Source organism: Lampris incognitus, chromosome 4, assembly GCF_029633865.1.
Source record: "Lampris incognitus isolate fLamInc1 chromosome 4, fLamInc1.hap2, whole genome shotgun sequence".
Lineage (NCBI taxonomy): Eukaryota > Metazoa > Chordata > Actinopteri > Lampriformes > Lampridae > Lampris > Lampris incognitus.
This window is the reverse complement of record NC_079214.1, coordinates 14,324,053-14,350,133: the sequence shown is the minus strand read 5'-3', so window position 1 is coordinate 14,350,133 and position 26,081 is coordinate 14,324,053. Positions and strand designations below refer to the sequence as shown.

Genomic DNA, 26,081 nt, shown 5'->3' with positions numbered 1-26,081 from the left:
TGCACTACAACAGGAAAATAAATTTAAAAAAAAACCCTGACCTAATAAAAGCAAAGTTAAACTGATTTATCTTATAGTTATTGTTTTTAGTAACTTTGTGGAACATATTGTCTTGGTATCTAAGGTTTTGGCATCAAATTAAGCATCACTTTTTAGTCTAAGCAGCTGTGAACAAGAAAATTTGCCGATATCAAAACACAAATCAATATGAAATCATTATATTCCTGTCAATTTTTTTCCAAGTCAGATCAGGGCCCCTCCCACTTACTATTATACGTTTATCTGGGATATATTTATTAATTAATTACTGAGTCTCAATTTCTTTTTTTTTCACTTTGGGAGAAATGTATTGTTTTCCCAGATATTGACTAAACGTGCTGTCGGTCATAACAACGACATTGGACAATACAGTGACATTGCACTCCCATTAAATATAATGTAGGCCACTACCTTGTAATGTGTGCAGTGCTTCATACTTTTTCTCTTGCAGTATAGTGTATAAAACTAACCTAATGCAGCTTACAGCAATTAAAATTGACCTAGTTTTCTCCCCGTCTTTCCTTGACACCCTCTCACGGCCTCTCTGACCCTGTTTACACCCGCTATTAACATGCGCCTTGGGTGAGCCGATCACAAGTGGACAGCTCCACTTACACCAGTGAATGCACCCAAGACGCATTGAGGACGCATTGAGATTCGATCCCTCAGACCACAGTCGGAGGTGGTCTTGACCACATATGGCCACATTCTTTTAGCAGTGTGTACATGAATGTGTCCTGGGCCACATTGAAGGACCGCCTACTCAACTAATTTCCTCTGCTTAAGTGGAAGTACATACTCGTTCGTGCGCCAACGGTGTCATATGGTCTTTTCAAGTGAAATTCTTCCTGTGTACCCACTTGCATCTGCAGGGTCTCAATGCGCCCCTCATGGAAATAGAGGCAGACAAGTGCTGCAAGAGTAAACGCCAAGTGCTGTATGCGTAGTAACCATGGAAACGGCTTCCATGCACTGCTGTATCCCTGCCATTACAATTGTATTTTCTTTATAGGCTATACCAGCATATTCAAATATGTCTTCTAGAAATATGAAGCCTGCTCTCCCCCTGCCTCTGGACGTAACTTCCCCCTCTCCTTCTCCTTCTTCATCCAACAATAGCATACTGGCACTGGCACCCTGCTAACCAACAGTATCGGTGGCGGTCGTTGGTAATGTGGGCCTAGACCGATGTGGTATGGAAATTGGGATTACCGTCCGCATATTTGATTTGGCAAAGGTTTTGTGCCAGATGCCCTTCCTGATGCAACCCTCCCCATTTACAGTGGCTTGCAAAAGTATTCATACCCCTTGAGCTTTTCCACATTTTGTCACGTTACGACCACAAACATAAATATATTTTATTGGAATTTTATGTGAAAGACCAACACAAAGTGGCACACAACTGTGAAGTACAAAGAAAATTACACATGATTTAAAAATTGTTTTACAAATTAAAAAATGAGAAGTGCGGTGTGCAAAAGTATTCAGCCCCCTTTTCTCTGAGTGCAGCCAATTGCCTTCAGAAGTTGCCTGATGATTGCTGAATGATCGAATGTTGACCTAATGACTAAATAGAGTCAACCTGTGTGTAATCTAATCTCAGTACAAATACAGCTGTTCTGTGACGGCCTCAGAGGTTTGTTAAGAGAATATTGGGGAGCAAACATCATCATGAAGTCCAAGGAACACACCAGACAGGTCAGGGATAAAGTTGTGGAGAAGTTTAAAGCGGGGTTAGGCTATATAAAAGATTTCCCAAGTTTTGAACATCTCACGGAGCACTGTTCAATCCATTATGCGGAAATGGAAAGAGTATGGCACAACTGCAAACCTACCAAGACACGGCCATCCACCTAAACTTACAGGCCGAACAAGGAGAGCGCTGATCAGAGATGCAGCCAAGAGGCCCGTGGTGACTCTGGACGAACTGCAGAGATCCACAGCTCAGGTGGGGGAATCTGTCCACAGCCCAACTATTGGTCGTGCACTGCACAAATCTGGCCTTTATGGAAGAGTGGCAAGAAGAAAGCCATTGTTAAAAGAAAACCATAAGAAGTCCCATTTGCAGTTTGCCAGAAGCCATGTCGGGGACACAGCAAACATGTGGAAGAAGGTGCTCTGGTCAGATGAGACCAAAATTGAACTTTTTGGCCTAAATGCAAAACACTATGTGTGGCGGAAAACTAACACTGCACATCACTCTGAACACACCATCATCCCCACTGTCCAACATGGTGGTGGCAGCATCATGCTCTGGGGGTGCTTCTCTTCAGCAGGGACAGGGAAGATGGTCAGAGTTGATGGGAAGATGGATGGAGCCAAATACAGGGCAATCTTGGAAGAAAACCTGTTGGAGTCTGCAAAAGACTTGAGACTGGGGCGGAGGTTCACCTTCCAGCAGGACAACGACTCTAAACATAAAGCCCAGGCTACAATGGACTGGTTTAAAACAAAACATATTCATGTGTTAGAATGGCCCAGTCAAAGTCCAGACCTAAATCCAACTGAGAATCTGTGGCAACATCTGAAAACTGCTGTTCACAAACGCTTTCCATCTAATCTGACTGAGCTTGAGCTATTTTGAAAAGAAGAATGGGCAAACATTTCAGTCTCTAGATGTGCAAAGCTGGTAGAGACATACCCCAAAAGACTTGCAGCTGTAGTTGTGGCAAAAGGCGGTTCCACAAAGTATTGACTCAGGGGGGCTGAATACTTTTGCACACCGCACTTTTCAGTTTTTTATTTATAATTTTTTTTTAAATCATGTATAATTTTCTTTGTACTTCACAATTGTGTGCCACTTTGTGTTGGTCTTTCACATAAAATTCCAATAAAATATATTTATGTTTGTGGTCGAAACGTGACAAAATGTGGAAAAGTTCAAGGGGTATGAATACTTTTGCGAGCCACTGTATTTGGGCTTGGAACCGGCACTAAGAATGCCCTGGCTTACTTATCCTCAGTGGCTGGGTTTGTATCCCCAGTGGCTGGCCTGCACCCGTTTGGTAATTTGGTGACTGGAAAGGAACCCACTTGCATCAAGTTGGGTGTTTTGGCACAACTGGGGATGTGTTGATACAGATTTGCTGGTGCAGTACAGTTTTGGTTTCCATTCTGGCCAGAAATTGCGCTTATGTGTCCACCGGCTGAGCCCATGTCTATGTGCAGATGCTGGTGCAATCAGCTATTGTATTTTCTGTTTTCGTGCAGCTGTGCTGCGCAAGTCCTCTTGTGTCCCCATACATATAGCTCAGAATTATGAATTTCTGTTTTTATGAACATATGAAGGAATGGCATTTCAGTTTTAAAAATTTACTTGGACCAAGTTAATTTTGCAGAGACCGTTACTGCATTTTTATTTTGAAACAAAGGCCCTTCTTCCAGAGCTTGTCACATTAACATTATTTTCTTGTTATATTAAAGCATTTCTTTCTTTTTTCCTCTTGTTTTATATTCAATCTGAATTACCAGCGGCCTGATTAGCAGACTCCCCCTGGAACTATTTTATCTGAAACACAAACCATTTTTATTTGTGTTTTATGACTCAGGTTTTCTTTGACATTGTTATGGTTTCCAATGAACTAAGCACCGTTCTTTTTCTTCTTTTTTTTTCACCACCATATAAAGTGCCTTCCTTGTCATTTAAATAGATGGAAAATAATCTAAATACATGCATGGGTCGGCAGCTTGAGGGTCCATAAATGTCAGGCATTTTTGACCATTTATGAGAAAGTTGTGAGTGTTTCTTTATTGCTGTATTAATGACATTATGAGGTGCTATGTAATCTGCTAGGAGAGAAATGTGTGCCATCGCATAGACCCGAGGGTTAGAAAATAAACCGGCATCAGTCTTCAATACAGAATGGGCAAAATCAGTAAGCAGGAAACAACTACCACAGACAAGATGCTGGGTGTATTGGGAGAAGGATGCTGAATATGGAGCTGCCAGGGAAGAGGGAAAGAGGAAGGCCAAAGAGAAGGTTTATGGATGTGGTGAGGGAGGACATGCAGGTGGCTGGTGTGACAGAGGAAGATGCAGAAGACAGTAAGAAATGGAAACGGATGATCTGCTGTGGCGACCCCTAACAGGACTAGCTGAAAGTAGTAGTAGTAGTAGACAGGATGGTGCAAAGTGATTGAGAATGCATCAAGTATGAAATAGACTAACAGTGTCCTTTAGTTTTGAAAAATGGTGTAAAAAAAAAAGTGAACATACTGTACTGTGATCTTCAAGTCTTATTCACCATGTGTGGATCTTACAGGATGTCGGATCACTTACACAAGTGATCAGGGCATCCGGGTAGCTTAGCGGTCTATTCTGTTGCCTACCAACACGGGGATCTCCCATTCAAATCCCCATGTTACCTCCAGCTTGGTCGGGCATCCCTACGGACACTATTGGCCGTGTCTGCAGGTGGGAGGCCGGATGTGGGTATGTGCGATGGTCGCTGCACTAGCGCCCTGTCTGGTCGGTCGGGGCACCTGTGCAGGGGGGAGGGGTAACTGGGGGGAATAGCGTGATCCTCCCATGCGCTACGTCTCCCTGGCGAAACTCCTCACTGTCAGGTGAAAAAGCGGCTGGCGACTCCACATGTATTGGAGCGGACATGTGGTAGTCTGCAGCCCCTCCCCGGATTGGCAGAGGGGATGGAGCAGCGACCGGGACGACTCGGAAGAGTGGGGTAATTGGCCGGATGCAATTGGGGAGAAAGGGGGGGGGGGCAAATGATCCGGAGGATTTCTTGGAGTGGTCAGAATAGTTTCCACTGAGGAGGTAAATGCAATAGCTGTCTGTGCCTTTTTGTGGATTAATTTACTGAAGTAAAACCTCACCATACTTACCGGGTAAGTTGGCAGATGAATAATGTATGGCTCTGAAATACTCGCACCTCTCTGTGGTAGAGGTCTTCTGCAAGGAGGACTTGTCTATCTCGCAGGAAAGCGTGTGAGAAAGCAGAGGTAGGAATTTTAACAGCAAAATAGATCATTGGAAAGCTTTGTTTCAGATTTAAACTGCTTTTGCCAAGTGGAATAAATTAACCAGGTGATCTTCATCTCAACCCTAAGCTTAAAAAAAAAAGCCGTCTCCTAACTTATATTCTTGTATTCGTTTATATATTAATTTACCAACCCACCCAGCTTCTCACTTTAGTTGTAAGAGTACTCTTACACAGAATAATAAACACGCTAAATATTTCCGCCTCAGTAAAGAACAAAGTAGAGGAGCCCTTTCTTTTCTTATGAGCATTCGCTCTTGGTAGTCAGTTGATCAACGCCCTTACCTCGTCTGTTGCAAATACTGAAACAATGTTGCCCCTCAGTGAATGTTTGGGTTCTTGTTCTGTGCTGGTATGTGAGCAGGTGGTGTGTGAGTGGTTTTTGGCATGGTTTAGGTCCAGATATTTTTCACAAGGCCGTGCAAATTCTAATCACGACAAAGAGATGAGAGAGAGAGAGCGGGCGGGCGGGCGGGGGTGGGATCAAAAGGATGGACTGTATTAGCTGAGCCTTCTCTCTACGGAAATACATGACAGTAACAGAAGAGTAAAAAGGTAAACAAACAAGCAAATACAGTGACTACTGAGGCCCACAGAGAATGTTGACAGCTCTTAGAAGTTTTTGTGGTTTCTGTGATACCTACGATAGCCTCCGGAGAAAGTGTTAGATGTAATCAGTGTTAACAGAAAGAGACAAAATGCGAAGAGCATGGCTTTCCCGTGAGAGTTAAAGAGAAAACTTTGGGGAAAGAAGAAAATCCAATGATTCAGAGACTGTCAGGTGGGCATTGAGGGATCTGAGCAAACATCCTTCTCATATATTGCTCACATACATTGTTCCGCTCCCTTCAGTAGAGCTGTACCACCAGTGAGGGCTCACTTGTGTCTGAGTTCAGGTTTAGGCAGACATTGGTGTTCCAATGGAATTAATGCCACTTTTGGAGTTTCTTATAACTTTGGCGTCTTTAAGTTGCAACTGGCCCGTATCTTTATGACTCATGCAGAATGTAGCCTATGTTCAGCCAATCCTGTAAGTTCACCACATAGCTTACGTTAGATTGTCATGGAATTGATTTGCTTTGGAGTGGCTATTAAAATTATAGCTGTTGTAGGTAACTTAGGAGAGGTGAGCTATTTTGAGAAAAAACTCGAAAAAAATCCAGTCCTGCCTTTGCTCTGCTTCCTCCTTCCCCCTTCCCTGAACACCAGCTTTGTGTGTGCATGAGTTTGCCTGTTCTAACGTTTGTATCAATTTTATGCATATAAAAAAAAAGTACACCAACACTTATATTGTTCCGTTCCATTCCATTATCCAGACCACTTACCCTGCTCTCAGGGTCGCAGGGATGCTGGAGCCTATCCCAGCAGTCCTTGGGTGGCAGGCGGGGAGACAGCCTGGACGGGCCACCAGGCCATCACTTTTATGTATTTACCCCCCCCTCCCTTTTCTCCCCAATTGTATCTGGCCAATTACCCCGGTCTTCCAAGCTGTCTCGGTCTCTACTCTGGAGGTAACATGGGGATTCGATCAGGCGATCCCGGTGTTTGTAGGCAACAGAATACACCGCTACGCTACCTGGATGCCCAGGCCATCACTTTTTACTTATAGGTGTAGTATTTATAAAGATTGCTATTTCTAAAGTACCTGCTGCACCTTGTATGATGATATTTGTCCAAGAGCCGTCAAAATGCCATGAAGACACTAAAATGTATTGCAGTTGATCTATACGTGTTTTTTCCCCCCTCCCAGTATCTCTTAGTTAACACACAAATGGGTGTGCTGGGGTTTGCTGCCCCACCATCACATTGGCATTGAGTTAAGGGTGGTCCTTAGCAATTATTGGTTGTTTCATTCAGATCTTTTTTTTTCTTTTTTTTTCGGCGAATCAGAATAGAATACAGAATACAGAATACAGCCCCAGGAGCAGTCAGGGAAACCAGATTTTTTTTCACAATACATTTACTTGATGGATACCTTTTGAAATATAATGGGAATTTTGACAAATATGACAAAATTGTGTTAAAAAAAGAGTGATGAGTCTCTTGGAACTGCAGCCAACTTCCAGGTACAAGCGATGTTTTGCTTTGTGAGTGAACTACATTTGCTACTTACTTGCAGATCCTGTTTGTGTTTCTAATGGCTCCTTTACACATAACAGTGACCAATGAACATCAAATAATGGATATTATGTGTATTATTTATCAACTGGACACAAAATATAAAGTTTTTTTTTCAATCTAACATCACATTTTTACCTTCTCTCAGAGCAGATACTATTGTAAGAATTTGACAAAATCAGGTGCCACCATACATTTATACCATTATTAGGTGCCATCCTCTGATCTCTACAACCTTTTCTTCTGTCTTTGCAGAGGCCTGAATAGCAAAACACTGTAAAACACTGATTGTAGGGAAGATTGTTCATCTCAGGCTTCAACAGTTTATATTTCAACCTCTACAGTGCTCTGCCTTTCTTTGTCCAGTGTTTGTCTATGATAAATAAAGGAAAGAATACTACAGTGATCCCAGGCAAGTGAAATCCACAAAGCTCATAGGCTTTCTCCTTTGACCCCAGGTTTATTACATTATGCATAAAAATCGTTTTGTGCTGCATTTTGAAGTCCTTGTATAACAAATATTATCAATAATGCCTATAGTTGTAGCATAGAGGCGATGACATGATTTCTGTTGAAAGATTTGTCACTAAGTGAAATTTAATTTAAATTAATTGTGAAAAAAATATGAAAAAATAAATTTGCTTCACTTATATTTCAGATACTTACATTTTATGGTCTAAGGAGAATTATTCTAATTGACCCCATGGACACAACAGCTCACCCCCTCCCGCCCCTATTGTCATAGTGCTCAGAAAAAAAAAAAAATCTGAGTGAAAGGAGCTGCCCTTTCCTGAGGCTTCCTTTTTTTCTAATAAACAACATCCAATTATGAAAAACCCTCAAAGATCACAAAATCAGTTTACCATTTCTCCTCAGGAAACAGACATCTGCTAATAACTTTCCTCTGCTCCACAGCCACCACACTGTTGGATGGCAGAAGGAGTGTGAAAGCAGAGAGGGGGAGGCTAAGAGAGATGATGTCAGAGAAGTGTAAGTTTTAAAGTCAAGTCTTTTGTGGAAGCACAAAAAATTGCCTGACTAAGACAGCTGGCAAAATCCGGGGGAATAACTGCGCTCAAAATAATTTGATATATAACTGAGCACTCATTAAAGTAGCAATGCAAATTGTGTTTTGTTTTTGTCAGTTTGATTTGCAGAAAGACATAATGGTTCATGTTATTTCTTTGATTCCATAATATACAAATATTATAATAATAACTATATAGCACTTTTCTAAAACAATTTTACAAAATGCTTTACAAAGAAATAAAACCAGACAAGGCAAAAATAAGAATGAGACCAAATAAGTGAGAATAAAAATAAAAACAGTATGAATAAATAAAAACAAATATCAAACATTTTTAAAAGCTCTTACAAAAAGAAAAAGTTTTAAGACGAGATTTAAAAGAAGCTTGAGACTTAGTTTGCCTTATTTCAACAGAAAGAGAGTTCCATATTTTGGGGGCTCTAACAGCAAAAGCCCAATCACCCTTTGTGACCAACCGAAACCTGGGAATAACCAGCAGGTTTCCATCTGTGGATGTTAATGGTCGAGAGGGTGTATACCAAATCAATAAGGGGCAAGACCGTTTAAGGCCTTAAAAGTGAGCAATACATTTTTTAAAATCAATGCAAAATATAACAGGGAACCAGCATAGGGAGGCAATATTGTCATGCCTCTTTGTCCCGGTAATGAGCCGAGCTGTGACATCTTGTACCAACTGCAGACAGTGGCGGGAGCCCTTGCTAATAATCGAGTAAAGTGTGTTTCAATAGTCAAGCCGAGAATAGATAAAAGCATGTACAGCTTTTTGTAGATCGGCAATTGATAAAAATGACCTAACTTTGGAGCATACCTTGAGCTAAAGAAAGCATGAATGAACAGCATGTTTGATTTGATTATCAAAACCGAGGTTTGCATCAAATATTACCCCAAAATGCCTAGCAGCCTGCTTATGACTAACTGACAGACCACCAAGATAAGTACTAAAAGAGCTGATGGAATTTGGAGGACCGAACAGAATGACCTCAGACTTATCATCATTAAATTTAAGGAAATGTTCGGACATCCAAGATTTAATGTCGGAGAGAAAAGCTGTGAGATTTGCTAGGGTGTTAGCATCTGTGGGTTTTAATAACATGTATAACTGAGTGTCATCAGCATAAAAATGGTAAAACACATTGTGATTTTGAATGACCTGGCCAAGGGACAGCATGGATAGAGAAAACAGAAGAGGGCCAAGAACTGAGCCTTGAGGGACACCACAACTCACCTGAGTCATTGAAGAAGTAGAGTTACCCAGAACAACAGAAAAAGTTCTTTTGGTGAGGTAAGAGCATAATAAAGTAAGAGCTGAGCCCTTGATGCCAACCCAAGTCTCTAAGCTATGTAAGAGGATGCTGTTATCGACTTTGTCAAAGGCAGCACTTATGTAAGTCTAAAAGAACTAAAACCGAGCAGTCACCTCTGTCTGCAGTCAGCAGTAGGTCATTAGTGACCTTAACTAGACCTGTCTCGGTACTATGAAGTACTCTAAAACCAGACTGGAAACTGTTAAAAACACTATTAGTGCCCATAAAAGAAATCAATTGAGTTGAAATTACTCTCAGCAGAACCTTAGATAAAAGAGACAATTTGGAGATTGGTCTGTAGTTACTTAAGGACATGGAATCTAAATTAGGTTTCTTCACCAATGGGTGAAAAATAGCATGGTTAAAACTGTCTGGAGAAGAACCAGAGGCCAGAGAATTATTAAGAATTTGCAGAATAATGGTGCTAACAGTTGAAAATGCAGATTCTGCAGCATTGCTGTGAAAGCACCACAAGATGTACACACACTAAGTCCATGTAAAGGAAATTGGTCTGTGTTCACATGCATGAATACTGACTAATTCAAATATGTGAATGATATGTGAATTTTCATTGGATATACCATACATTCCAGTGATGCTTCACCGTTTTCAGGGCCACTCAGGGAGTTCGTTCATATGCCCACAGAATTCACTAAATATTAAGGATGCATATCCAGGTAGCGTAGCGGTCTATTCTGTTGCCTTTCAATATGGGGATCGGCAGTTCGAATCCCCATGTTACCTCCGGCTTGGTTGGGCATCCCTACAGACTCAGTTGGCTGAGTCTGTTTGTAGCAGCAACCGAGACATCTTGGAAGAGTGGGGTATGTTTGTCGCTTGGATCATGTAAACATTATATACTCGGTACAAGAAATGTTCAATTATGAAAAACCCATCAAGGCACTAGTGGTATACCAGAAGTAGTCATGTGGGAATTTGTCTTGTATCTTATTTACCAAGTTTTGTCTTGATTATATATTTGGAATATTGTTTCTGCTTATGTGTTGAAGTACACTATATGGCCAATAGTATGTGGACATCCCTTCTAATTGGTCGGTTCAGCTATTTCAGCTCACTCATTGCTAACAGGTGCATAAAATCAAGCATATAGCCATGCAATATCTACAGACAAACTTGTCAGTAAAATGGGTCGTACTGAAAAGCTCAGTGACTTTAAACATGGCCGTGTCATAGGCTGTCACCTTTCCAATAAGTCACTTGGTCAAATCTCTGCCCTGGTCAACTGTAAGTCTGTTATTGTGAAGTGGAAATGTGTTGGAGCAACAACGGTTCAGTTGTGGAGCAGTAGAACACACAAGCTCACAGAAAGGTTCAAACTGCCTCTGGAAGCAACGTCAGCACAAGAACTGTTTGATAGAAGCTTCATGAAATGGGCTTCCATGGCTGAGCAGCCGTACACACAAGCCTAGGATCACTATACGCAATGCCAAGAGTTGGCTGGAGTGATGTAAAGCACGCTGCCATTGCACTCTGAAGCAATGGAAACACATTCTATGGAGTGATGAATCACGCTTTACTATCTGGCAGTCTGACGGATGAATCTGGGTTTAGCGGATGCCAAAATCTAGCGGAAAGCCTTCTCAGAAGAGTAGAGGCTGTTATAGCAGCAAAGGGGGGGACCAACTCCATATCAATGCCCATGGTTTTTCGAATAGGATGTTCAACAAACACATGGGTGTTTTTTATTTATATATATAAATTTATTTCTGATTTTTCCCTTTTTTCTCCCAATTTAGTGGCCAATCGATCCCTATTTTAGTTCAAACACCCACCCTCGTACTGCATGCATTCACCAACTGCATCTCTCCGGCCGGCAGTCTCGAAGGAGACGCCTCCCCACTTTCGTGACAAGGGGAATCCAGGCCGAACCACTGCTTTTTCCGACACACAGAGACGCGTTCATGTGACGAACACAAGCCGACGCCGCCCCCCTCCCGAAGACAGCATTGCCAATTATTACTGCTTTGTCGAGTCTGGCCATAGTTGGATCTGACGAGACCGGGGCGCGAACCCCGGTCCCCAGTGGGCAACAGCATCGACACAAAGCCGATGATTAGACTGTTACACCACCGTGGACCGTTCCACATACTTTTAACCATGTAGTGTATATTAGAGTCAATATGAAGACATTTGACATGACATGAGTCATCTAAAATGTTGTGCACAATCATGTCAACACATTCAGTACTGTACATTGTTAATCTTTGCTCAGTATTAGAGCCCATTTATCAACGCCTGGCCTTAAATCCATCAGATACAGATAATTAGTCTTTTCATTTAAGGCAAGTAGGTGGCACGGTGGCGCCGTGGTTAACATGGTCGTGTCACAGCAAGAAGATCTTGGGTTCGAGCCGCGGGGTAGTCCAACCTTGTGTGGTCGTCCCGGGTGGTCCTCTGTGTGGAGTTTGCATGTTCTCCCCGTGTCTGCGTGGGTTTCCTCCAGGGGGCTCCGGTTACCTCCCATAGTCCGAAGACATGTAGGTCAGGTGATTCGGCCATACTAAATTGTCCCTAGGTGTGTGTGTGTGTGTGTGTGTGTGTGTGTGTGTGTGTGTGTGTGTGTGTTGGCCCTGTGATGGCCTGGCAGCCTGTCCAGGGTGTCTCCCTGCCTGCCAACCAATGACTGCTGGGATAGGCTCCAGCATCCCTGCGACCCTGAGAGCAGGATAAGCGGTTTGGATAATGGATGGATGAATGGATTTAAGGCAAGTAAAATGTTTTTGTACAAGGCAGAAATCTCTCTTCAAGCTTAACACCTGTGGGCCAGTGGTCTAACTGGTTTGTCATCAAGCAAGTTAGGGATTAGGAAAAGTTGTGTGGGGGCTTTAACATCCACACTGAGTGTCATGTCATGTATGGCTAAGAGGATCATGACACAGCACATTGACTTACCCCAGTGAAAATACTACAGTTTTGCTGTGACGTCAATAAAAGCCGTTTTCTGATTCAAGACCAAGCAGCGACACTAAAATTGATTGGTGTGGACCTTCTGGTTTCAAAATAATTATAAATATATGTGTATGTGTCTAAAACCATGGGAATGCAAGTATCATAATCATGTTTTAGGGTGGACCTTTTCTTCAGCATTTCAATCATGTATTTATCTGATGAAAATCATGTGAGAAGATAATTCAAAGCTCTGAAAGTGTTGTTATGTTTGTAAGCACTGGATATTAATATTTATTTTGCTTAGAAAGGACATCTTATTGACAGTCTTTCTCAGTGAATCACAGAACCACCATTAAATTGCTGTTTTGAAATCAATTCACAATTTATTTAATGTTTTGTGTCACGAAACAGGGACTAGTTATACCAGGTATAACACAGTGTCCCCCATTTTGAGATAAATGTGTAAAAAGGATAAATAAATGAATAACTGAAGCCAGCTGATACAGAACAGTGAAATTTTCAAGCTGACATGTAGGCGGTAGACAGAGCGAGTGAGGGAGAAATCAAAAGTTACTTGGATAAGAAGCTTTCACGAGTGTCCCCTTGTGTGTGATGTTCCTCGCCGTAGCACTGAGGCTGTGTTCTCAGTGGATGTCTGGCTCTCCAGATCAATGCAGCCGTTAAAGAGAAAATCATGTGGAGACGAGCTCTCTTCTCTCGCCTGGCACACTGTAAGAGATAATTAGACATCCCATTTCCATAAGATTATACTGGCCCGCGATGGAAGCATGTGTGCGTTTGACTGTCTGTCTGCACGAGCGCGTGTGGGGGCCGGGATGATGGAAGTGGCGGCGGTGGCGGTGTGTGGGTTGCGGGGGGCTGAGTAGGGGGTTTAGTTGGGGAAGTGAAGCTGATAAAGGGAGAGCCTCCCGTGTGGGGGTAAAGATTATGGTCAAAGCTGACAACCTGTCAAACTCGGAGGGAAGAGATGCACCGAAAAACATTCACGGAAATTTAGTTCCATGTTGCGTCCCTGGTACACCCTCAGACTATCACTAAATGCACAGCGACGGTTGATGAGCCGCTTGTGCATAAAGCAAGCAAGGTGCCATGTGTGCAAAACGGTGTTCTGCTTGCTGCTGCATGCAGTTTGTTATAGTCTCCCGTGCCAGAGAATGGAGTTAAATTTGGATTTATTCCGAGATGGGCAAAGGGAAGTGAGGAGACTGCGGGAAGCTGTCATCGATGCATTATTAGGAAATGGAGGGCTAGAAGAGAAGGGGATGAAAGGATAAAGCAGGAACAAGGGAAATGGGTAATGATTTCAAATCAAATGAACGCTCGGAAGCTACGAAAACCCACATATACCTGGAATTCTGAGACTAGCGGCCAAACAGTTTTATGCATGAAATCCCTTATACTGTAACTCGAGTTTCGATTAATTGCACCTCAGTAGTATTTGTCACAGATCACCTGGGTAAACTGTGGGGTGTATTCAGTAGATCACCTGGGTAAATGGTGGGATGTGTTCAGTAGATCACCTGGGTAAGTAGTGGGGTATATTCAGTAGATCACCTGGGTAAATAGTGGGATGTATTCAGTAGATCACCTGGGTAAATAGTTGGATGTATTCAGTAGATCACTAGGGTAAGTAGTGGGGTGTATTCAGTAGATCACCTGCGTAAATAGTGGGGTGTATTCAGTAGATCACCTGCATAAACAGTGGGATGTATTCAGTAGATTACCTGGGTAAATAGTGGGATGTATTCAGTAGATCACCTGGGTAAATAGTTGGATGTATTCAGTAGATCACCTGGGTAAGTAGTGGGATGTATTCAGTAGATCACCTGGGTAAGTAGTGGGATGTATTCAGTAGATCACCTGGGTAAGTAGTAGGATGTATTCAGTAGATCACCTGGGTAAACAGTGGGATGTATTCAGTAGATCACCTGGGTAAGTAGTGGGATGTATTCAGTAGATCACCTGGGTAAGTAGTGGGATGTATTCAGTAGATCACCTGGGTAAACAGTGGGATGTATTCAGTAGGCTGCCTTCACAGAGAACTCATACACTGTGTGCAGTCCAGTTGTTTTCACTTGAGGTGCGAGGGAGAATCAGCCTATGAATTGACTTCCAAAGCTTTTAATCTACTTTGGATGGTTCATTTGGAACCTTCACTGGTATCTAAGGATACCCAGCAGGATGTACACCCCATGCTGTCTAATAGGAGGCACTCTTCTCCTCCATTCACATTTAAACGGACCTACTCACTCTCTCTCGCTCTTGTCTCTCTCTCTCTCCATATCTCCCCTTCTTCTTTTTTTTTTGGTCTGTCACTTTCCTGTTAAATGTGCTTTGGCGGTGACATTTTGGAGAAGGCCATTAGTTGATAATGGTTTTTTGTGAGGCTGCAGAAACTATACGCAATTATGAGAGATCTCATCAAATACATTATTGTTGCAGGCTACTTCCTTTGGAGTTGAAAGGCTACATCTGATCACATAAATGTATACACATTCAACCTCTGCCCTCCCCCCCCTTTTCTCCCCAATGTATCCGACCAATTACCCCACTCTTCCGAGCCATCCCGGTCGCTGCTCCACCCCCTCTGCCGATTCGGGGAGGGCTGCAGACTACCACATGCCTCCTCCGATACACGTGGAGTCTCCAGGCGCTTCTTTTCACCTTACAGTGAGGAGTTTCGCCAGGGGGGCGTAGCGCGTGGGAGGATCACGCTATTCCCCCTAGCCCCCCCCCCCGAACAGGCGCCCCAACCAACCAGAGGAGGCGCTAGTGCAGCGACCAGCACACACAACCTCATCCGGCTTCCCACCTGCAGACACAGCTAGTTGTGTCTGTAGGACTCCCGACCAAGCTGGAGGTAAAGGTAACACGGGGAATTGAATCGGCGATCCCCATGTTGGTCGGCAACGGAATCGACGCTGCCAGAAATGGAAGTTTTTTTTTTGTATAGGAGTTGTGTCCAGGTTGGTGTGTGTGTGTGTGTGCACGTGCATGTAACTCTAAGTAGTTTCCAGAGTGTTGCTCTTGTGTATAAAAATGTCTAAATACCAGTTACTATATGCAAAATCATTGTTCCCTTGCATTTGGCACACAACACACGTCATGTTTTCCAGGCCTGGAATGCAAAAGTGAAATTCAGCACTTTAGACGGAAAAGGGAGGTGTAATTTTATTTATTGAACACACGTACACAAACATATGCACACAAACACACGCCGTTGCCACACTGAATATCTCCTATCTTCCTCTTCTCTTTGTGTGTGCTGAATATTTTGCATCTTTCTCTCTTCCGCCTCTTTCTCCTCCTTCGTTGTACCTCAATTTCTCAAAGCGGCGGCACCTCAATTTAGTTACAATTTCTGTTTTCCAGCTCCGGATCGACAGAATAATGGGCCGGCTCGTTTAAAACACATTTGCCTTTTGTGACTTTGTTTTTCTTAGGTGATTTTTCATCGGTTCTTGTTCTTTTTTGTGTACATGGGGTGGGGGGGGAGGGGGAGGATGGAAAACGCGAGTTCTCGGCTGCGGCTGCTGTGACGGCGGGGGGAGGAAAGAAGGGAAAAAGGAAATCATCATCAGGCCCAATGAATGACTGGGGAAATGTTGGGGTGAGCTCACCAGCTGGTGGAATCGGGCCGGTACAGTCACGTCGTGAAATGAGATGAGGATGGTAATGCTCCGTACCTGATAGGACTGGGTAAATGGAAAACACTCATTTCACCGCGCACACACACACACACACACACACACACACACACACACACACACACACACACTCCGACTCCCGTCACTAGATCCCATTGGCGGTTGGCCTCACAGAGGCCTTTAGAGGGCACTACTCCACTGAGAATAGAGCTTAAGGTTACCGGCACCTCTTTGGGTAAGCATCAATGGATGCTGCTAACCAAATACTGTGTATATGGAGGCTGCGATCCTAATTTTCCTCCAAATTTGATTCACAGAACACTCCCCCCCCCCCCCCCCCCCCGTAAATGTTGCGTGGATACATGTGCGTCTGTTGTGTGTGTCTGCTGGCGCGGAGGGAGGAAACAGACCCTTGTTTGCTCTCATGCATATGTATAGGCAATTTCGGCTGCTTGGGTTTTTATGAAAAGATGTAGAAGTGGAGGAGTAGGGGGAGGAAAAGGCCTAATGAAGTCTGTTAATTTGCTGCTATCAGAATGAAAGTCCCCGACTAATTACGGCCCCGGGTCATCTAGTCTGGATCACAAGGAGAGGTGGCCCTGCGCGGTTCACTTTGATTAGCTCGCTCACAACACCGCTCCTCACTTCATTACTCTGATTTCTCCCTCTTTCTCTGTCCATCTTTCTCTCTCTCTCTCGCTCGCTCTCTCTCTGTGCCTCGCTCGTTTCTCAGGTTCGCCGTTTCTCTCGCGACGCAGGTTGAAAAGCAGCCTTCGGACAGCGGTGTGTGACTCAGAACGGTAGTATGTGGGAGAGTGCTCGGATATGGCGGAGGGGGGCAGGCGGAAGGCGGATGCAGTAGCAGCGTGAGTCGCCTCTGGGACGTTGTGCATCTCCCGTGCGCTCTCTCAGGCTGGCTGGCGGTAAACGTTAGCCTAGCCAGGTACGCGGTTCGCCGCTGACTGTTGGGCTCACCCCGCTGTTGCCTCCACGGTGTTGACTGATGTGTCAGCGTGTCGGATGGGCTCGCACACCGCCGGCGGGCCCCCCCCCCCCCCGTCCGTCACGTCTTATAGTGTTGTGTTGTTTTCCCCCCTCATTTCAGGCAGGCAGAGAGATGTGCATGAGCTTGTGTGTGTGGGTTTGTGTTTTCTGCGCTCTGTCATTACAAGGCTCCCTGCTACTGAACCTCCCCTAATAACAGGGATTCAAACTTTACCTGCATGGTTGCCATGATTGGCATTTGGAAACGACACACAAATTTGATTATTGTGTTAAAGCTGTGTTTTTTTCTTCTTCTGTATATGTGTGTGTGTGTGTGTTGTTTCTTTCTTTCTTTCTTTCTTTCTTTCTTTCTTTCGCTCTTCCTTTCTTTCTTTTTTAAGAATTGCCCCTTTTATCCGGCCACAGTCCCTCATTCCAAAGACATGTAGGTCAGGTGACTCGGCCATACTAAATTGCCCCTAGGTGTGAGTGTGTGTGTGTGTGGGCCCTGTGATGGACTGGCGGCCTGTCCAGGGTATCTCCCCACCTGCCGCCCAATGACTGCTGGGATGGGCTCCAGCATCCCCGCGACCCTGAGTAGGATAAACGGTTTGGATAATGGATGGATGGATGGATGAATGGATCCGGCCAATTACCCCACTCTTCAGAGCTGCCCTGGTCTCTGCTCCACCCCCCTCTGCTGATCCGGGGAGGGCTACAGACTACCCCATGCCTCCTCCCATACATGTGGAGTCACCAGCCGCTTCTTTTCACCTGACAGTGAGGAGTTTCGCCAGAGGGACGTAGCGCGTGGGAGGATCACGCTATTCCCCCCAGTTCCCCATCCTCCCCCGTCCAGAGGAGGCGCTGGTGCAGCGACCAGGACACATACCCACATCCAGCCTCCCATCCACAGACACGGCTAATTGTGTCTGTAGGGACGCCCGACCAAGCTGGAGGTAACACGGGGATTCGAACCGGCAATCCCCGTGTTGGTAGGCAACAAAATAGACCACTACGCTACCCTGATGACCAGTGTGTGTGTGTTTTTTAACCTCTCAAAAAGAGAACTTGTTACTATAAGAACTGCCCATAAATAACATGACCGAGTTGAGAGGAAAGTCAGTTTGAAGGAGGAGACAAAGGAAAGTTTTCTTGTAGGATGAGCATCACTTACACACACACACACACACACACACATACACACAAAACAACAAACATGTTCTCACTCTCTGCTGCTTGCTCTTTCTTTCTTTCCCATTCTTACTACTCTTACTACTACTTTTTATCAGTTTCTATATCTTAGTATATTTGTCTTTTTCTGTTGCAAAAGCTTTTGCAGACGTTTTAGCTGTGTGTGTGTGTGTGTGTGTGCGCGCACGTGTGTGTGCATGCGTGTGTGCGTGTGTATGTGTGGGAGGGCCGTTCCAGTAAGGCATTTTCTCTGATTAGAAACCCGTCCTGATAAGATGAAGTGCTGGAGTGAGTATAGAGGGTTTGGGAGGAGGAAGAAGAGAACGTGGAGGAGGGTAAAGAGGGTTGCGGCGATGGGGGGGGGGTTGGGGAGGTATTTGAGGTGTTACTAGCTTGTCTCAGAGGCCCGCCTGTCATGTACAGCATCAGTCATGCTCTTTCATAGCAGTTTTATTTCATCTGCCATTCCCTTCAGTGGTTTGACAGCACAATCCACTGATACCACCTTATGGGAAGAAGTGCCACTGTCTTGGAGCCGTGCTGGTTTGTGTCTGTGTGTGCGTGTGTGTGAAGCCGAAAACTGTCATATTTTTGTCAAGTGCTTTAAACTGTGGCACAGATTGGATCAAAACCAGTCAGCGTTATTATTACAGGAAGGCAGTGTGAAGGCGGGTAGAGGTTCTGTTTATCCTTACCTGCCCTCTGAACTACCCCCACTGGTTCACCCTTAGTTACTTTTACGCCATCCCAAAATCTCAGGGAGGAATACGGTATACACGAGCGTCCGGGTAGCGTAGCCATCTCTGTTACCTGCCAGCACAGGGATCGGCGGTTCGAATCCCCGTGTTACCCCCGGTTTGGTCCGGCGTCCCTACAGACACAGTTGGCCGTGTCAGCGCGGGTGGGAAGCTGGATGTGGGTATGTGTCCTGGTCGCTGCACTAGCGCCTCCTCTGGTGCCTGTTCGGGGGAGGGGGGAACTGGGGGGAATAGCGTGACCCTCCCACACGTCTATGTCCTCCTGGTGAAACCCCTCACTGTCAGGTGAAAAGAAGTGGCTGGTGACTCCACATGTATCAGAAGAGGCATGTGGTAGTCTGCAGCCCTCCCCGGGTCGGCGGGGGTGGGGGGGGGGGGGGTTGGGGCAGCGACCGGGGTGGCTCAGAAGAGTGGGGTAATTGGATGGGTATAATTGGGGAGAAAAAAACGTCCAGGTAACTTTTTTTTTTTTTACATGTCTCTTTAAACGGCACGCTCCATCAGAGAGCAAAGGAGAGCTAACTTTCTTTTCTCCATCTTCTCGCACTAGTCCACTTATCTCTCCGCCTACGTTCTCCCCCGGTCCTTCCATCAAGTTGACATTGCTCTCAGGCCTCTATTAAGAGGCCTTAACGTAAAAGTACTTAGATTCCAGATGGGTAGCACTCCTTGTGGCATCGCAGAGCAGAGCAGGCCTTTCATCCGAGACTGTTTGCCTAGTGTTAGTGTCAACGTCTCCCTCCACTCCACTGCACTCCCCCCCTGTGATGGAGACCTGCTCTCCCTTTCTGCAGCGTTTGATCTCAGCCGCTGACGGTAACCACGATACAGCCTGTGGCTGTCTTTGGAACTAGTCCCCCCACCCCCCTCTCTCCTCTCTCTCGTTCGCTCCCTGTCTCTCTCTCGCTCCCTCTCTCTTCCCCTTGCTCCCTCTCTCTATCACTCTTACTCCCTCCCTCTGCCATCCTCTCTGGCTTTCTCTCTCCCCCGTGATTACGTGTATATACTCACATCTCTTTCTATTCTCTTTTCTCTCAAAAAACTGAATCAATAGAGTACAGCTCCACCACACAAAATTAACATTTGTTCTGGGTTTGTTTTTGTTTTTTTGTTTTTGTTTTTTTTAAATAAATGATTTATTTTTTATCTCTCTCACCTGAAAGGTAGAATGGCAATGTCAGAATGGCTGTAGTCGTGCCGTAGCTGTGCAGGATCACTGGCAGTGCTTCAGTTGGTTTAGCCGCCTCCTCTGCTGTAGCCTTGTTGCTGTGCCGATTTGATGCAGACTCCCTGCCTGGACTCACCACTGTCTCCTTATCTCACCCACTTCCTGGGCGATGGCGCAAACTGATAAGTACAGCAGTCTGCACTCCCCATTGATTGATTAACCAGTGACCCCTGACCCCTGCAGGACAATTTAATTGTCTGATGTATAATGAGCAGGCTCCCCAAAGAAGAGAGGTTTTAAGGCTAAAGAGAATGTAGCCGATGCTGGGAGGTGAGCAATCTAATTAGCTGATTTAGCTGATAACACCTGCAGTAGCTTTTGGGAGAGTGTGGGCATGTGTAAAGCTCTTTGTTTGTGCTTGTCTATAGTTATGTGTGTGTGTGTGTGTGTGTGTGTGTGAGAGAGAGAGAGAGAGAGAGAGAGAGAGAGAGAGAGAGAGAGAGAGAGAGAGAGAGAGAGAGAGAGAGAGTGCTTGTGTGTGCGCACACAATATGATTTCTATCTATCCACTATCTGCTCAAGGATAGAGACAGATTCAGCCCTTGCAGCATTAAGTGAGGATGAATCATGGATTATGTGGCCTTGCCAAAAGTACTTATATACACTGGTACAAGGTGGTTAATACTCTTTATGCGTGTGTGTGTGTGTGTGTTTTACTGTAATAGATGAGTCTATGTAAGGCTATAAGTTATGATGAGTAGATCAATACAACATATTAATGCAGTGCTGGAGGCTTTCTAAGGCTGGTTCCTTATATGCATGCATTCCAATCCAATTCATAAGAGCCCGGCTTGGCAAGATGACATACCTGCATGAATACAGAATACCAAGTACTGGAAAATTCAATGTCAGGTGAATATTAACGTGGTGACCCTCTTCCTGATGTCGTGAATTGAGATTTTATATGTAGGTTAGAGACATGTATACTTACTTACAAGCAAATGCTGCCTTATACTGTTTCACTGGGCACATTGGCAGAGACGTTTGGGGTAGAGTACCTTGCTCTTGGGCATGTCTCTTGGTGAGGGAGTGGGAATGGCTATTGAAACACTAACCACCACCAAAGCTTTTTGTTTGCCCCCCCCCTTTAACTGTTCTTTTATTCTTTTCTTACAAAGGTGTAGCATGTTTAGAATTTGTAACAAGGAATTAAAGTTTCTGTACATCTCTCTGACACTTTTTTATGGACCTAATTGATTTGTGGTTTATTTGAATTTGATCTCAGCTGTTTGGCTGTATTGTTGGTCACTTATCTTATTCTCTTCTAAACAGGCTACAGCAGTGCACTATACAAGGTCATGTCAGGGTCATCTTTCAAATCTAATAAGAATGGTGGAAACATACCACCATTATATAATGGAAACAAACCATTATGTGAGTCTGACTACACTGTCATACCTGGATTTGCCAATAGGGATTTAGCAGAATTATTTACACGACAACGCAAGTTTGAAGTAAAGGTAGGACTGTATCAAGGATTGGCATGGAGCCCTTTCCTGTTTGTGATACTGATGGCCAACCTCACAGAACATCTGAAGAAAGAGCCACCATGGAGCATGATGTTTGCTGATGACATGCTGGCAGACAAGGAAAGGTTGGAGAGAGATATTGAAGATTGCAGACAAGCGCTAGAGATTAGAGGACTAAAGATCAGCAGAACAAAGACTGAGTACCTGTGTATGAATAAATGAACAAATAGAAAGTCCAGGATTGACCTTAGGAGGAGAAGATGTCCCAGAAGTTGACAAATTCAAGTATTTAGGATCAATACAGACAGAAGGCGGTGGTAAGAAGGAAGTCAAGAAAGAACACAATCTGGGTGGAATTCATGGAGAAAGGTAGCTGGAGTACTTTGTGATAAAAGAATGCTGTTGAGGGTAAAGGGCAAAGTATAAAAATCAATGGTTAGGCCTGCCATGCTCTACGGTATGGAAGCAGTGACAACAACAGAGAGGCTAGAATCTACATTACAGCTAGCAGAGATGAACATGCTGCGTTGGTCCTTAGGAGTGACTAGAAAAAAACAGAAGAGAAATGAAGAATTGAGAGCTACATTCAAGATCAGAGGAATGGATGAGAAGTTGAGAGAGACAAGATTGAGATGTTTTGGACATGTACAAAGAGGAGGCATAGACTATAGGAAAGAAAGTATTGGATCAGGAAATACCTGGCAAAAGAAAAAGAGGAAGACCAAGGAGAAGATATAGAGACCAGATAGAGGAGGACATGAGGAGGGTTGGACTTCAGGCGAGGGATGTGTCAGACAGAAAGCTATGGAGAGCAAAAATCCACTGTGGTGACCCCTGAGAAACGGAACAAGCCCAAAGAAGATTTATTCGACAGTGCATACATTGCATCTGGGCAGCACAGTTGCCCAGTGGTGTTAGCACTGTTGACTCACAGCAAGAAGGTCCTGGGTTCGATCCCCAGGCCGTCCCAGGTCCTTTCTCTGTGGTGTTTGCATGTTCTCCCCGTGTCTGCGTGAGTTTCCTCTGGGTGTTCCAGTTTCTTCCCACCATTAAAAAGACATGTTAGGGTTAACACATCTGAAGAAAGAACCGACAAGAAGCATGATGTTTGCTGATGACATCATGCTGGCAAACGAGGACAAGGAAAGGTTGGAGGTCTGTACCCCTGACCAAGGCAATGGAAAGCAGAACTGGAGTTGGTCCCCGGGTGCTGCAGCTGCCCACTGCTCCTATACAATAAGATGGGTTAAATGCAGAGAATCCATTGATTGTAAGAAGAATAAAGTGGCTTTCATCACTTTCTTTCATACATTTCCCTTATTTGACATAGGTAAAAAAAGAGGTATAAACAACAGTCGGATTGACAGGTGTAGCTGAGAAGGAGTTTTCAGGAGTATTTGTTTTGATGTATTTAAACCATTTATTTAAATGACTTTTTTGTGTGTGTTTCATTTAAGTCTTAGTTGTATAAGTCTCTATTTCAGATGAGCAACAATATAAGCCTATTATGGCAAAGCTGGAGGGATATTGACAATTCTTTCCACTTATTTCTGAATTCTTCACCCTGGAACAAAGAAGTCAGTTTGGTGTTTTTTTGTGTGGTTCTGTATGAAAGATGTTGCTCTGCTTCTGCTCACGTATCTCTGTTTTGCACTGTGCCCAGGGAAACTGTGACCTTTTGAAATTTAATTTTTTCATTGCCTTTTTTTCCCCTCACTTTGGCCATTTTCCTTTGTCTTACATGTCCACCCTCTTTATTCTCCTCTTCCTTTTCTACCTCTCCCTTATCTACCCCATTCTGCTCACACATTTAAAGACTGTGATGAAAGTGTGCCCACAGAGGAGCCAAGTAAGTCCAGGGATGGCTTTCTTTTTCTCTGCTTTGTGTAAATGTGTTCATGTGCATTTGTGCGTGGTCACGTTTAGCTGTTGGATGTCAAGTGCGAACTCTACGAACCCCCCCCCCCCGTCCTCCCCCATGCATGCACTCTCGAAACACCTCTTCACTTTTTAATTAGAGACGGGATCTCTGGAAGGTGACCAAACCCAGCTGGAGGAGCAGGGACGGTCTTTGCCATGGATTAACCCCTGCATTGTTATTCCCTCTCCGCCACACTTGTCCTCCCCTCTCCTTTCTTTTCTCTTGATTTACCACACACCGTAATTAAAGCACCAGACAATTACCCAACATACTCCTGGGATGCACATTTTGTTCTCTTAATCTGGTGTCTTGAATAATTAAAGCTATCCATGAACTCCCCTTCCTCACTACGAGCACGGCTCGGGAGGATCATGCGGGTGCATTTTCCTCGTTCGATTTTTTATTTTTATATTTTATTCTTTTATTTTTCCCCCTTTTTCTCCCCAATTGTACTTGGCCATTTACCCCACTCTTCTGAGCCATCCCGGTCGCCGCTCCACCCCCTCTGCCGATCCGGGGAGGGCTTCAGACTACCACATGCCTCCTCCAATACATGTGAAGTCGCCAGCCACTTCTTTTCACCTGACGGTGAGGAGTTTCGCCAGGGGGACGTAGTGCATGGGAGGATCACGCTATTCCCCGCAGTTCCCTCTCCCCTCCGAACAGGCGCCCCGACCAACCAGGGGAGGCGCTAGTGCAGTGACCACATCCAGCTTCCCACCCGCAGACACGGCCAATTGCGTCTGTAGGGACGCCTGGCCAAGCCAGAGGTAACACGGGGATTCGAACCGGGATCCCCGTGTTGGCAGGCAACGGAATAGAGCGCCACACTACCCGGATGCTCTTCATATTTTATTCTAATTTTACAGCTCCCATCCATCCGCTGTGACAAGATCGCCATAGTGATCTTGCCCCCTCTCCCGCACTGGCTTCCAACCCCAGCGTAGATCTTGTATCATCCATAACCTCTCCCACTGTGTGCATGACACTGTGTTTATGTGGTAGTCACTCCGATGCCTCACCCGTACATTACCCACTGTGTCAGTGCTGTGATCACAGTGCTTTTCCATAATCCCTTTCTCCACACTAGTCTGCAGGCGTGACATCCTGTTATGGCAGACTGTGCCGTTGCTCACTTGGATAAACACGCACGCACACAAGCACGCACGCTCGCACACACCAAAAACAAACAAATCATGTTTGCTGTAGAGTTTAGGCAGTGTATAATGCCTGCATAATGACATCCTTAGCAGTCTGTTTGGGTCTCACTCGTCGCTCCCCTCTCCAGTCTTCATTGCTATAGCCTTCCCAAGGAGAATATAGTAATACCCCCCGTCCCCGTCCCCTCCATCCCGTTGACCTGTAGCTGCATGGTTTTGGACCCTGAGCTGGTGATAGAGAAGAACATAAATCACCTTATCTCATCCTCCATGACCACAAATGCAGCGTGCGTTCCTACATCGGCTTTGTTCACGTGCCTCTTTGACAACATTGATCTACGTCTTTGTGTGTCGCTTACAAATCATACTGTGTGTTTGTTTTTTTTTTCTCTCTCTCTCTCTTTTCAACAGCCAAGAGAGAAGAGGACGATCTGGATGAGAAGAGATCGATAAAGAAGCGAATCAAAGAGCTGAAGGTTCTCCATCCGAAGATTGCGCAGAATCTCTGTAAGTGTTTGTTCCTCCTGCCTCTCCTTTCTGTCAGGAGTCTGTCGCGCTGACAGCATCACCGCGCCTCGGTGTCATCCGGACGCTGTTATCAGGCATACGTCTCCGCGATACCGCACAAGGCCGTTTCTCCTCATACACACCGTGCCCCTCGCTTAAACAGCAGCTCTACAGGCGTGCCGTAAAGCATCTGAATACAGCAGAGGTGAGAGCGTGGTGTCGCTGCATGTTTGCTGCCACAGTACAAGTATATTTTGACAAGACTCATTAAGATGCTGGTCCCCAGAACACCTGGGCTACTGCCTCTGTGTGGGAGAGCAAGCAGACCCCCCCTCTCTCTCTCTCTGTCTCTCTCTGTGTGTCTCTCTCTCGCTCTTTCATTCTCTCTCTCGCTCTTCCATTCTCTCTCTCCCTTTCTCTCTCTTGCTCTCTCTCTTGCTCTTCCATTCTCTCTCTCTCGCCCTGTCTCTCCCTTTCTCTCCCTTTCTCTCTCTCTCTTTCGCTCTGTGTGTGTGTGTCGCTCTCTCTCAAATTCAAATTTCAAATTCAAATGTGCTTTATTGGCATGACAAGCATTCTCATCTCTCTCTCTGTCTCTCTCCCTCCCTCTCTCTCTGTCTCTCTCCCTCCCTCTCTCTCTCTCTCTCTCTCTCTCTCTCTCTCTCTCTCTCTCTCTCTCTCTCTCTCTCTCTCTCTCATTCTCTCTCCATCTCTCTCTCTCACCACAAATACACACTGGGTTATGTGGAGATGAAACACAGGGATGAATGTTAACT

The 26,081-nt window shown here is 44.9% G+C and overlaps 1 protein-coding gene across 1 annotated transcript in view; it reads left to right on the top strand.

Annotated features, from left to right (window-relative positions):
• Positions 1-26,081, top strand: part of diaph3 (diaphanous-related formin 3) — a 384,853-nt gene that overhangs the window by 192,697 nt on the left and 166,075 nt on the right. The window contains exon 18 of the mRNA XM_056278298.1: positions 25,210-25,305. Coding sequence (XP_056134273.1) covers positions 25,210-25,305 — 96 coding nt within the window. The remainder of the gene's footprint in view (positions 1-25,209; positions 25,306-26,081) is intronic.